The following is a 13,968-nucleotide window of genomic DNA, read 5'->3' as shown; positions in this document are numbered from 1 at the left end:
CCTGCTCAGAAATGAAAGTAATTTGGCTGCGAAGGGAACCTGTGGGTTTCGTTTTGCTCTAAGTTTTGATTACAGTCATATCCTTTGTGATGAAACTGCCGTGTAATTAGAGGTCTGTTTTTTCCATAACCAAAACATTGCATAGGCTAATCCCTAGAGTAGGCCTAAGGGCATAACATCACTAATATGATGTTATTAGTAACATCATATTGTTGATAGCCTATCAACAAATATCAGTTCACATTAAACCATGAAAATGTGTGTGTCGTGAATGGGAAAACTCTGACTACACTTACACTGGCATATGACAACTAATCTGTTGTTTCCCACATATGTCCCTAAGGCTAGAACAGCCCGTCACTAGCCTATAGAAATGAATTGTAGGCATCTCTAAATTTACTGAACACTGCAATCTCCAATCAAATCACAGTAGATATTGTACATTTCAACCATATTTATTATCATTCATCAAACCTCATTTGAGATCAGCAATCTGTGGACACTTCAACATGGACACTGTGTTCAAGGTGAGAATTTGCAAAATGTGTTCAAACACGTGTGTCTCATGTGTTACATTCTGATTGCTTGCCTAGTAACAGTATGCAGATTGATGTCATTTTGTATTGGCACAACTGGATTATGTTACTGTGACAAAACAGATATTTCGGAGGTAAACCAGCCCTAGGTAACACATGTACATGAAAAGCACCGAAAAAGATATGTAAAGGCTGAATAAGACTGATTATGTGCACTTCTCTTGGAGGTGCAAAATGTTGACATTTTCGGTCAAGTTTTTTTTTTTTTTTCTAAGTACAGTATGTCAGATTAAATGCCAGTGTAATTGCTGACAAGTTCAAGACTTGTCATACTGACAGTATTCAGGTGATTGTAAGTAAAATAAAGAGAGAGAAGCACACAATCCACAGCAAACTAACCTTATCATTATCTTATGCTACCAACAATAGGCTATCGTGAATCACTGTGCTTCATGTGTTTCATTTCAACATTCTGTGACATCCATGTTATACAGCTGTGGTTCATCACAAGTTACAGTCAACATAGGGATTCAAAACATGGTGTAATTGCCTCAGGAAGGTGGTGAAATGGATTGAACCAGAGTGGGGACACTGTTACACAGTTGTATCCTTATCCCTTTGCTTCCCTAATGTATTACTGATGCAGAAGGCGTAGTTTGAGTGTGATTACAGACTTTTTGTGAAGGATATGATGCAATTTCTGATGTGATGTGCAGAATGACAACCGCAGATTTGAATCACAGATAACCTGTTTGTTTTTTTTTGTTTTGTTTTTTTAAGACAAAGTGGCTTTGGAAGCAGCATTTCCCCCAATGAAAACTCAATTTAACAGATGAGACAGAATGGTATAGGACTGCACTGGGCATGCTCAGCCAGAGAGATCGGCCTGCATCTCCTTGTTTCTGCGGACTTCTGCGGCATGGATCTCCTAAAAGGCGGAGAGAGGAAGATTATTTATTATTAATCGTGTTTTTCTTTTTACTGGCTGAGTCATAGTAGCTTGGCTTTGCAAAGACACATCCACTGCAGCCATTGTGGTTTGGAGCTAATTACTTTGGAATGAACGTGTTCTAGGGCCTTAGGCACTGTCAGGATCAATCCAACATAAAGGGTATGTTGTGTTATGAACATTGAAATCATGGCAGCGCCAATGTAGCTCTATAGAGATTAGCAAGTAAATTGACCAGACTCAAAATCATTCACCATGAGATTCCTATGTCCTATCTTTTATATATATATGAGATTATAGTCTGGATGGATAAGATCTAGTGTAGGCTCATCACAGCATGCCTGACGAGCAGTTGCAAATTAATGGGTCATATCCCAACAAGACAAACCTGTTATTAAACATGTTATACAACTTTAAAAAAAGCAGCTAGGTAAACACCAAAGGTGTGAACTTTGTAGCCAATTGGAACAGGAAAAACGACCAGACAAAACAAGGACTTGCCTTCTCACGGAGACGCTGTTTGAGGGCATTGAGTTGCGCGTTGCGGTTCTCTTTGATGATCTCCATCTTGTGGTTGAGCTTCTCCTCTGTCTTCTTGCTGAAGTAGTTGTTTCCTTCCTGGGCCTTGTGGATCACTTTCTTCTCATGCTCCCTCTTCCCTTCTAGTTGCTTCAGCACCTTGGCCTCCTGAGACTGCAGAGCACAGAGCAGAATGCTATGGAAAAGCACCGACACACAGATCATAGCATGTCCTCTATTTTACATGGGATTTTAGTATAGAGCTTTTGCTGACTTATTAGTGTGTGCTGTGATCCTGCACTTAATTATCCTTAACACTGTATATTATAAACAAATGTTGCTTTTTATATTATAACTGTAACAATGTTGTGACACTTAAACACTCTGCTGTGTCAGCAGCAGTAGCATCACTGCCTGACACTTGGTCAGCTCGGGTCTGTATCCTTTTGGATAAAAGCATCTGTAATATGCAAGTGACTTTACTTTTACTTACACTATACTGTATTACTGTTGTGACTTATCAGGGCTCATTGTGTGCTGAATTTAAAAAAAAATCTTTGAACAATTACTCCACTATCTCCTTGTATTTGGACGTGAGCTGAAATGAGTGGTTCGTACCTTCCTCCTCTCCTCAGCAGCCTCCTGTCTCCGCTTCAGCTCGGTCAGAGAGACGTCCTTTTTCTGGGGCAGAGCCAGGCTCTGAGGCCGGTCTGGGGACAAGTCGGTCGGACTTTTCAGAATGACCTCGAAGGCCTGGCCTGAGGCCCGCTTATTCAGCGCCTTCACCTCCATATCTGCTCACACAGACAGACCAATACAGAGAGAGGTAAGCTAAACAACCGTCTCTCAAACATAAATGTCCGGTGTCCCATACAGGGATTAAACTCATTCCTAGACAAAGTGGACCAGAAGAAAACTTGAAAAAGAAATAATTAAAATCTGGCTTAATCCATGTACAGGAAACCACCTCTAATATGTGCCTTGGCTTTTTTGTAATGCAAGAGAGTCCTTTTTTGGGGAACTGCATTTTTGGTTTGGGTTGGTTGGACTTATTTCCAGTAATTAAATGGCACTTGTTTTGGTTGATTTATTAGAAGAGGGTTTCTGATCACTAGTTTTACAGGTCTAAACAGAAAGAAAGATTCCAGATGCAATACAGCCCATGTAAAATGACGTGTGATGGGTAAATCCACAGACACAGTGAGGACTGCTGCTTGTGTTGAGCGCTCACCTTCATACTGGGCCAGGGTATTTGGGTGAGGGTGTGTGTGGAAGCAGGAACAGATGAGAGACACCAGAGACATCTCTCTGATCTTGTCTGAATATGCTAGAGGAAGAGAGAGAGACAGGCTTTGTTTATAAACACACACAGATAAAAAAAAACAAGATTCGAAGAATGGGGACTGCATCAGACAGTGCAAACTAGTTTCTTAGAAGTCATATCTGGTTACACAACATTGTGAGGATGTGCTTTTCTCAGAAAATAGTTCGTAGTTCAAACACTGGTCGTTTAAAATGAGAGGAAATGATGATGATGACGATTCCTGTTGCCAGGCTGCAGCCGCCGACTTCCTTCCTTATTGTGTCATGTAGCGAGGAGCCAATCAACCGCCAGCATCCTCATCCAACTTGACTCATCTATTATTGACCTACAAGTTTCAGGCACGGAGTGTACCTTTAGCAGTAACATGGTGGGGGTGCAGGCCATGGGGAGGGGCATGCAAATGCAAAATATTTTTAGAATGCCGCGTCAAGAAAGACGCTTTAAAACTGTGTAACTGTGTGTCTGGACAGAAACACAGGACTAGAGAGAGAGAGAGAGAGAGAGAGTCCTCGTAAAATACAGCAGGTGCTTTGCTCCAACTAGAGATAAGTCTTCTGTTTATGGGAACATGTTTGCATTTGTAAGCGAATGCTACTATGCACCAGCCTGCGTTTGGTCCTCCTGTAATGAGTTTAAATGAATGACCCTGCTGGGGCATCAGTGCTGACGCTGCAAGATAAAGGCCATACGGAGGAGGAAGGAAGAGAAGCTAATACAACATGGCTCAGCCATGCAGAGTACACATTGAAATGACATGTGTGTGAAGAGTCAAAGGGCTTTCAATCCCAATGATCTCCCACTTGCTCTCCCACCTGAGCCACTGCAATCAGTGCCTTGCAGTGATGGTTTGACCATCAGGATGCATATTTTCAATATTTTCAATACATTTTCACATTTAAAAAGTAACCTAAAACACGTCTCTACCGCCATCCATGTGAAAGGTATGTGTAGATGTCTGAAAGACTATGCTACATGTTTCTGCACATGCTATGGCCTGGACAGTCACACTGTCCCGTGCCATTTCTGATGGACACTGTGGATGAGCCCCAATGCCGCTGTGAAAAAACACACAGCATCCACTAAATAATTCAGATTTCTAAATGACTTCCTGCCAACAAGAGGAAGTGGCTTTTTGCATTGGAGGAAATTTGCTGTTTTGGTGTAAGCACCGTTAAGACATGCATCACCTTATGAAATGATGCTGCAGCAACTGGTTTCAGTTCAAAGGCCAGAAGTTGTTAAAAGCAAAAACAGCTAATCAGTGCTGCTGCTGATGACATAGACGGACAGATCTTCACAACAAAAGTGAGTTGCAAAATAATTAGATACAGTGAGCAAACCTACTGTGACATGACAGTCAGTCAGTTTTGTGCCTATACCTCACATGTTCCAAAGTGAGTTGGTTCCCTGTATGAACAACAACAAAAAGTCTTAATCATAATATCTGGGCTCACATCTGTTTTGAGAATAGACGTGTGAGTGGGAGGTGCCGAGGTCTCTTTTTCAGATGTGGTGAATTTTGCTGCAGGGGAGAGTTAAGAGTGATTAATGTAGCTGCAGACCTACTCCTCTGTCAAAAAGCCCTTATGCACGCCCACAGCAGCTGTTCTGCTCAGTGTTTCTGAAGGGATGGCAGTGGAAGCGGCGATGTGACCCAAACAGTCGCTTTGCCGCACTGCTGGCCTCCCGCTGAACCTGCCCACCCTGCCGCCGTCTTTTTTTAATCAGCTGCTTCAGATCTGCAGTGCCGAGCAGGCCGAGTCGCACGGCCTGTTTGATCACGCATAGTCACTGGAGCATACAACGTCCCCTCGGCATCGAGAGGACGAAGAAAACGAGACAGAGAGAGAGAGAGAGAGAGAGAGAGAGAGAGAGAGAGAGAGAGAGAGAGAGAGAGAGAGAGAGAGAGAAGTCCCTCTCCAAACAAGCACACCAGACAAATAGGACACTGGTGCAGAGACATGCATCACTTACGCAATACTGTGCACACTCCAGTGTACTCTGTGACCTCTGATAGAATGCCTGGCATTATATTGCTGCCATTACCCTGAGACCACCCACATTGCATAGCTACATGAAGAAGTCTACCTGTGGGCTATAAATCACTGTTACGGTGCCGTAACGTAATGGTGGGTGATCATCATCTGTTCACTGCTGAGCTACCAGCCAAAAGAAATCATAGCCATTTTGGTTTTTAGCAGTGTTTTAACCAGATAGGAGAGAAGAGAGTGGGTCTTACCGGAGACGGTGCTAGTCATGGTGGATCTGGAGCTGGCACTGGAGCAGGGTGGATTGAGGAGAGGCAGAGAGAGAGACGCGCAGGAGAGGAGCGAGGAGTGGAGGCGTGGGAGACGGAGACGGAGGGGAGAGAAGGAATGAGAGCCAGAGCGGAGGACGGACAGGCAGAATGAGAAACAGGAAGGGGAGGGGGAGGCCAGGGGACTTGCAGCCCGGCACTGCAGTGATGATGCTCTCTATTGGAGGATGGGAGGGAGGGAGGAAGAGAGAGGAGATGGAGGGGGGGAGGGGGGCTGCACTGATGCTTATAAACACACTAACACACGTGTGGACTAGGGAAGAGTGCTACTAAAGAAAGCTGCACAGACACACACACACACAAACACTTACTTCTGTCTCTCTCTCTCTCCAGCAAGGACTTTTCCATTCTCCCAAATGATTCCTGAGTCATGGTATGCATATTTTAGAGGAACGTGCGATGCTGAATTTCTCTGTCTGGGAAGTTTGAGCCCATTTGAAAGACCTTGAGTGGCAGAAATAGACACCATGTATTGTATATGAGGAATTCACAGCCATACAAGTCAATTCCTCCCTTGAAAACAGCATTACTCATACAACAGAAAACAGCATGACTCATACAAAAGAGCACATCATGTGATATGAGTAGGACTGATACTCAGCACAAACACCATAAAAGTTAAGCTACAGTATTAAGCAAGTGTATGTGATAAGTGATAAAAAGATAAGCCTGTATTGATTGCTCTGTAGGAGGAGGGAGGTATTTTGATTGCACGCAGCCTCAACATTATCATCTCTGATCAGATATTGATTGACAGCTAATCATGGGTTGAAAACAAAATGGGAGGAAATCATGTAATATGTATCAATCGTATTAAACTTCTTAACTTCACTCAAAAAAGACCAGTTGCCATCATTTTCCATAATTGCATGACATTGTTAATGGTAAGATGAGGCTTTGTAAAAATCAATGGTAAAAAAACATTTGGTTGACAAACATTAATCATGATAAATGAACATGCTTTTTAATTTAAATTAGTCTGAAACCAATTTACAGTTACAATTTATGGACCTTTTGAGATTTTCAGAGTGATTGCCTTTTTAGAGAGGCTCTTGCACAATTCATTGCAGAGTCTTAATACGATGAAGTGTTGCGTGATAGTTCCTCATACAACTTTCATGACTGTACCTTCATACGCCGGGTTACATAATGGTGGCTGCTTGCACAGGCCCCAGCCTGGTGAAGCTGCACCAGCAGATGCCTGAGATCCCAGAGGAGTCCAGGCTTTTAGAGAGGGAGGGAGAAAGTGAGAGCGCCCCCCCCCCCCAACCTAGGAGAGTCCGTAAATGCAGGACCGGTCCCTATGGGACCCTGTCCACTGACCAGGCAGAAAACTGCACTGGCTTACAGATGGTGGATGGGAGGGGAAAAAGGGGGGGGGGGGGGGGTGCAGACAGCCACATGCACGTGTCCGTGTACATGATCCCATGCAGTCGCAGGGCAGATTCTGATGAGCTGCCCCTCTGGTGTGTTTGCTTGTTCACATGCGATTAGCCTGTATGGGATGCAACTGAAACGTTTCTCCTCACTTCCTCAATACAAGAGGAGTCAGCACCTGCATACACATGCTTACATTAGAGTAATCTGCTGGGACAGGGACCGTCTTATCCTCTAGAACTGATTTTCTGATGGATTTGTGTTAACTATTGACCATCTGGGATACAAATCAGGGTGATCAATAACACTAGATGCTAGGAGATAGCCCTGCCAGGATCCTCAATCCCAAAGGATTCCCTGCACAGGAAACACATCCCCCTCCAAAAAAGAGCAAGAAAAAAAGAAATAGAAAAAACAATGATTTCACAGGTCTGCAAATGACTGTTTATTACATAATTTCTTGAATACCATGAAAAATCTATGAACATTATAGAAGGGTAAAGTATACACAAATAGACAAAAGGCTAATATAGAAAACAGAATCCCATTGGCCTCAGAGGAACAACAGACTATAGGTTCCACCGTTCACTTGAACTCAGGACATACTGAGACAGATCCTTATTTATGTGGACATAGGAATGGGTAGGTGACTTTTTTGGTGTATTAGGGACTGGTGACTACAGTTTTGTTTTGGCTTGTTGTAACATAAAGGAGGATATACAAATAAAGTGTGATTGGGGCTGTAATTTTACACAAGACCTCACTGTAAAGTCAAATTAAATTCCAAGAAAGAGCTTAAAGAATCGTCAAGTTAAATATAATGTCAGTAAATCAAAGGTTGGCAAAAGGTGAGTTCATCTCTGGCTGTGGTACACAGGACCAACAAAGGGAGGGTGGATTTGGAACCTGCACGTCATAACAGTAATCAGCTGTGTACATGCTGTGTCCAAGAACACAGGAGGGGATGGAGAAGCACCACGTAATTTCCAATACCACTTGTATGATAAAACTGCTCCAAACTTCACTCACTCAAGGAAATGGACACAGCAATCCTGTTGCCAGAAGTACCTGAAATTGTGTTTATATTTCAGTTGGGCCCATCTTATCAACTGAGAAAAATCAGACTTGATTATTAACTTTTAGCAGAGCAAGACAGTGCTGGAAAAATGTATTCAGACCATCAGGAATTTAGATTGACAGGACTGATTTGAGATACCACTGCAAAATACAAAGTACTTATTCATATTGATGGAGATATTAATAGAATCACACCACAGTCATCTCAAAAGCCACCAAACAGGATCTCTCTTGTCTCATTAGTGTGATGTCAATGACAGGAATGAACAAGGAACCTGGGGGGCCCTGTGTCTCCTAGTTTTCATGTCTCCCACCACCTTAGACTGGATCGCTGGGTGTCCTGGTTTTCATATCTCCCACCACCTTAGACTGACATTATTTGTCTTTTTTTTTTTTTGACTTTCACAAAACTGTCTGCTGAGAATTTCACAGTTAAAAAGCCATATGAATGGGAAGGAGGAAGTCTGAATCCCTGTAACACTGGCCACAGAATACAGACCAGCTGGCACAGACACACAAACAGATAAACCTGCAATTCCAGATTTCTGTCATATTGTTCTTTCCACAGACTCACTATCACAAGCCGACACACATACACACATTCACACTAACGGTGAGATCATAGGAGAGGTGCTTATGTGATGTCCTTTTGTCTAGGAGGCCGATGAATGTTCCGGATCACGCACTTTACCATCCATTCAATGCCTTCGTTCACTCCTTGCCTGTGAAAGCAAACATAAGTGTTCATTTGCAATGTTTTGACAGGCTGCTTAAAAGAGGAGAAACTGTTTGTTCAGCCCCCAAAGACACTACCTAACCACAGACTGTTTTTCACTTTCAGTATATAGGTATTGGGGCTACATTAGTCTCACTTCAATGCCAAAATGCATTAAGATAATTGCATAAAAGTACAATTCCCATGTTCTATATGCTGGTAAGAAACAACCTTCCTGGGTCACAACTTTGCAGACATTGCATATACAGAATGATAAACTAACAGTCAGTAGTCAACACTTTGGGCAACTTCCTCTATTACAGTAACTCACAAAACAAACAGATGCTCGTAACCATGAGGGAACTCGTCCAAAATTCATCGTACTGGGAACTAAATGTGGAAATATTTTCAATAAATTGTGTAATATATAGAATGACACACACACACACACACACACACACACATATATATATATATATATATATATATATATATATATATATGTGTCATTCTAGAAACTTTGTATTGTACTTCTTTATTTGAAGGGTTCAGATGCAAAAGCCTCTAAATGCCACCTACGTCAAAAATGAGATAAAGATGGTGAGTGAATGCTCTCCTCACATAGTATACGTTAATCAAATAATTTAACTTCAAAACACACCAAATAACACTCTCTTCCTGGTCTGAAATATCGATTTCTATGCAAAAACCTATAGGAACCGGATTTTAAATGCTCATTTAAAAGAAATGTGGTCAGACGGATTTAGAGGGTTTTGCATCTGAACTTATTGTTCTCTTTTTCTTCTTTCTTAATTTGCTCTCTATCTTTCTTGCATTCCTAATTATTCCTACTGACTTAATGTGATGATGTGTTGACCTGCAAGGGCCTACAGATGAAAATGAGCTTTTTTTGCTAACTCTGGCACATTTACATTTTGAGTGTAAACAAAAATGTCAGTTGATATGCATTGTCCCTTTTAAATAAACAAAATACAAAATTAAGTTTGTGCATCTGTGGATATCAGAGTTCCCACACCTTCTTAAACATTAAAGGGAAACTTTACAGGATTAGCTATATTTCCCCCTCTGCTGGAGAAGTTGTGCATTATGCCATTTCAAACAGTGGGAAAAGGGAACATTGAAGCACATGGATTTGTTTACAAGCTAGCGAAACAGTTAGCATAAGTTCGTCAGAACAATGCGGATGTTACAAGTAAGAGTGTATCCCATGGGAACACTGGGGCATTTTTGTAATATTTGTACATGACAGAGGCACACATAACATGGTGGGCTGAAGAGGTGTAACAACTGGCTCAGTTTGCATTCTTACCCTGTTAAAGCAGTGCAGGGCTGAACGAGACAGTCCCGTTTCCCAATCTTTGGGGCACAGTCACTAAAGGCCGTCTTAATGTCAGGGACAGACAGGCAGTTCTGAAGAAAAATGCAGAATATACAGTTGTAGCAAAACAACTATAATATATAATTGATAGTTGTAGCAAAACTTATCAACAGCACTGGCCTCCACCAGACATACTTTCCACTAAAAATCCCAATCCCAAGGAATGCAGCTCCCTCTACTGACCAAACACAAGATTTACAGGCTAAATTGAGACCAGCATGCTGTGGCCTTCAAACATCTACTGCAATCGCTTAAGCCTTAAGGTATTTGTCTACGTACAAATATACGCTTACCTCTACATCTTGTTTATTGGCTAGCACAAGAAGCGGTACTCCTTCCAAAACCTCACTGCTGATCATTTTTTCTGAGAAATAGAGAAAAATAATTTGACAGTTCAGAAAACCTGTTCATTCTAAACTTCTTTCATTCTTTACAATGACTTATCATTCATACTGTAGCTTGGGCTCTGTGATCTCAATGTAGTGCCAACATACACAGACTGTTATTTACAAAGGCAGTCATAATAACCAGAAATAAATATAGCCTGAATATAACTTGGCTCCAGGCGCACCAGCTGTGATGTAAGAGTTGTAGTAATGAACTCTGCAGGAAACTATATTGACATTCTTCTTCAGTTACATGGGCACTCACCAAATGCATTCTTTGATTCAGTCAGTCGTTCTTCATCAGTTGAGTCAATAACATAGATCACGCCATGAGACTCTGCATAATACTAAATTTCAATAGAAAAAACAAACATATCCTTATTTTTACACGGCATAACTAACCTTTTTCATTACAGAGAATTAATGCAAAATGCATAATTCTAACATTTTCAATGGTTCTCATTATGACATTGACCTATGAATTTGTATATGCGAGGGTAGGCTAAAATGCAGTGCAATCCTCATGTAGCCTACTACAACTAGGACTGTATCTTTACTAGTTATTGATAAGGAAAACAGATGTCTGATAAGAAATGTAAATACGAAGTGATACATACTTTGTCCCACAATGACTGCAACTCTTCTTGGCCTCCAAGGTCCCAAAACATCAAACGAGCTTTCCCGACGTCAATGGTGCCAACTGCATGGTCAGGAAATAAGATATAGGCCATGTCACATTACACAGGCAAGAGTTCAATTTTATGCCATGTATGAGCAACAATGTATGAAATTGTGACCAAAGGCTATAACACATCAGATGCGTACTTACTGTTTAGACCAACTGTTGTCGTGATCTTCGAGAGACTCATTCCTTTGTAATTTTTACTAAATTTAGTCTTGGTTTGTTCCAAGAAGGTCTGGGGGAAACATAATAGTCACACTGTAAGGTGAGGTTGATAAACCAGCTGACTGTCACCTAAGTTAAAAGTTGAGCAGTTGGCTAATGTTAATGTTTCTCATCGCTTCCATCAACCAAGGTCTTTTCAAATTAATTAAACGTCACCAACGGCAAACATATATATTCAACCTAATAAAAGTGGACATGCTGATAAAGATTTATTCACACACTAACATTAGCGCGTTCACAGATAAACTCGTTTTCTGTGACTAGCAACTCAAGAATCAAGTTAGCAGGCTAACGTAGATACTATCAGAGAATGTCTAATAGATGCTAGCTGCTACTATCTAGCAGTGCTTGCTAGATGCTAAGGCTAAATTCTCAAACTGTGTAACATGTCGAACTGGATATAGATGATCTTACTGTTTTTCCTGCATTGTCCAGTCCGAGAATCAAGATACAGTACTCGTCCTTCTGAAACATGTATTTATACAAACCCGACAATAGCGTATACATTCTGGCTTCTAGGGAAAATAATTGTTTAACAGTTACCACCTAACATCAGCCTGCTGGCTGGTTGGCAAGCTAGTTTTGCTAGCTAGGTTAGCTAGCTAATCTTGGCTACGTAATTCACATTATGAATAAGACAAGAGCTTTTCGGTTTCTAAAGCCATTGAAGCGATACTGTTACCACTGTCCTAAATATGAAACTATTCTGTGACCAAGTCGCTATAACTCGTAGTGACAGGCGGTATAGTCTGTGCTGACTTCGGCTAAAGTTAGTGTTTTGCTGTTCAGACGGAAGTAGTTGGCATAATGCAGTGTATTGTGGGAGTAGAAGTTCAGCATTTTTCATGTCTCCTAAAACTACTACACCTGCAGGGTAGCCTAGACTTATCATACGCAACTTATTGGCTCAGGTAAACAAATATTTTTTTAGATAATAAAAAAAAAATCAACCCCTATAAATATAAAGTATAAATCTCTATCTATCTAACTATCTATCTATCTATCTAATACATGGATTTCTATGGAATGTCACGAAAACATGCGTGCGCAACCAAGAGGCAGAAAGCACCATATACAACATATCAATGCAAAAGAGCAAAATAATAAAATGAGTTTTTGTGCTGAAAACGGCACCAATTCGAAATCACGATGGTTAGAGAATGTTAAATATGTTCAATATCCCTAACGGAATGCATGTCTTCGCCAAAAATGACAAAATACGATGTTATATTAATAATCCAAATGAACGTCAAACTATAATATAAATAAGGACCTAGGTACAATAATGTTACCGTTAGCGTTGGTTGGGTGATGGAGGCCAATTTGATTGATTGCATTTGTAGAAAACTATAAATGCGGTTATACCAAGCAAATTGATAGCAGCACTGTAATTGTATCTTTCTTGACTGTCATTTGTTGCACATGCTACAAAAATCATTCTGTGCAATGGAACATTTACCAACGTTACACCGGTCTGATACAGTTTTCCGTATAGGCTACATGCGTGAGACTGTGACGCCTGTTTATTTGTTTTAAGTGCGTGCAGGGTGTGAGAGGGGAATCGATGTGCTTTGATTCCAGCTTGGTAGTTGTAGTCTGTGAAATTAAAAAGCACGTGTGTGTGAAGTATCCAAACAATGATACCTTCATTTCATTATGGCCGCTTTAGCAACACACCTACTGTGTAGTGTAGTGGGTCCCAATTAGAAGTGGCTACTTCATTCGCGCTTTCCTTGACTCATGGAGCTGCGTGAATTTTATTACAACTTTGTAATGTTTTTTAAAGTTTAAGTCCGCTTGATACTGTAAGGCGTAAGCCATTAGTTTCCAAAGGAGATTTTATTTGTGTCGCCAGCCAGCATAGCCTATTGACAATTTATGTTGTAAATAGGCTACCTTATAAGCCTACCTGTAGCTTAGGGAAGCTAACAGCTTTCTATTAGGATCTAGTTTGTTAGTTACAGTTTTGTCATAACTCCCTGATGCATTTTTGCATTTAGAATAGCCAGAGCGTGGATATCTCAATCGGAAAATTAAACAATATCGGGTGCCTATGGACTATAGGCTGGGTGAACCCAGCCTGATCTGCCCGCTATTTATTTTTTGATTTCTTAAAAGATTGAGCTTGGTCTGGTGAAAGCCAGACTAGCCATGGACCTCAGTTACACAATGCAAGGGAACATGAATCAGCCTATATTTGCACGAACAATAACGGACAACAGCTCTTCAACTTTGGCCCGTTAAAATGTGTAGGCCTATGGACAGTCTAGCGACGCATTTTATAAGGCCCATTTGGACATGTCAGTTATTTGCACCACTGGTTAAATGTAAAACAGCATTTCGTTTCAGACTACTGTTACTTAATTTGTGCATTAAAGTACAATAAAATAAATCACATGAACTAAAGATGACTAAAATCTTATGTAGAAGAAGAAACATTCACAAAAAATCCATCCATCCAA

At 41.0% G+C, this 13,968-nt stretch overlaps 2 protein-coding genes and 1 long non-coding RNA gene across 3 annotated transcripts; 1 reads left to right on the top strand and 2 right to left on the bottom strand.

The window, feature by feature from the left end:
• Nucleotides 1-439: 439 nt before the first annotated feature.
• Nucleotides 440-5,756, bottom strand: stmn3 (stathmin-like 3). Its single transcript, XM_042089382.1, has 5 exons — nucleotides 5,568-5,756; nucleotides 3,236-3,331; nucleotides 2,623-2,798; nucleotides 1,987-2,178; nucleotides 440-1,464 (listed from the first exon to the last, which is right to left on the bottom strand). Exons 1-5 carry the CDS (start codon nucleotides 5,584-5,586, stop codon nucleotides 1,405-1,407), a joined length of 543 nt encoding a protein of 180 aa, XP_041945316.1. The 5' UTR covers nucleotides 5,587-5,756; the 3' UTR covers nucleotides 440-1,404.
• LOC121707090 lies at nucleotides 2,696-6,476 on the top strand. The gene is made up of 2 exons (XR_006031237.1): nucleotides 2,696-2,830; nucleotides 5,979-6,476. It is a non-coding gene; the product is annotated as an uncharacterized LOC121707090 (long non-coding RNA).
• Nucleotides 6,477-7,443: 967 nt separating this feature from the next.
• On the bottom strand, nucleotides 7,444-12,318 carry arfrp1 (ADP-ribosylation factor related protein 1). Its single transcript, XM_042089381.1, has 7 exons — nucleotides 11,921-12,318; nucleotides 11,429-11,516; nucleotides 11,217-11,299; nucleotides 10,865-10,946; nucleotides 10,507-10,577; nucleotides 10,145-10,245; nucleotides 7,444-8,821 (listed from the first exon to the last, which is right to left on the bottom strand). The coding sequence occupies exons 1-7, from the start codon at nucleotides 12,011-12,013 to the stop codon at nucleotides 8,734-8,736; spliced, it is 606 nt and encodes a 201-aa protein (XP_041945315.1). The 5' UTR covers nucleotides 12,014-12,318; the 3' UTR covers nucleotides 7,444-8,733.
• Between the last annotated feature and the right edge of the window lie 1,650 nt (nucleotides 12,319-13,968).

The sequence above is a fragment of the Alosa sapidissima genome, chromosome 4 (genome assembly GCF_018492685.1).
Source record: "Alosa sapidissima isolate fAloSap1 chromosome 4, fAloSap1.pri, whole genome shotgun sequence".
NCBI classification, from domain to species: domain Eukaryota; kingdom Metazoa; phylum Chordata; class Actinopteri; order Clupeiformes; family Clupeidae; genus Alosa; species Alosa sapidissima.
Note: the sequence above shows the minus strand (reverse complement) of the source record. Positions and strands in the feature narration are given on the sequence as shown.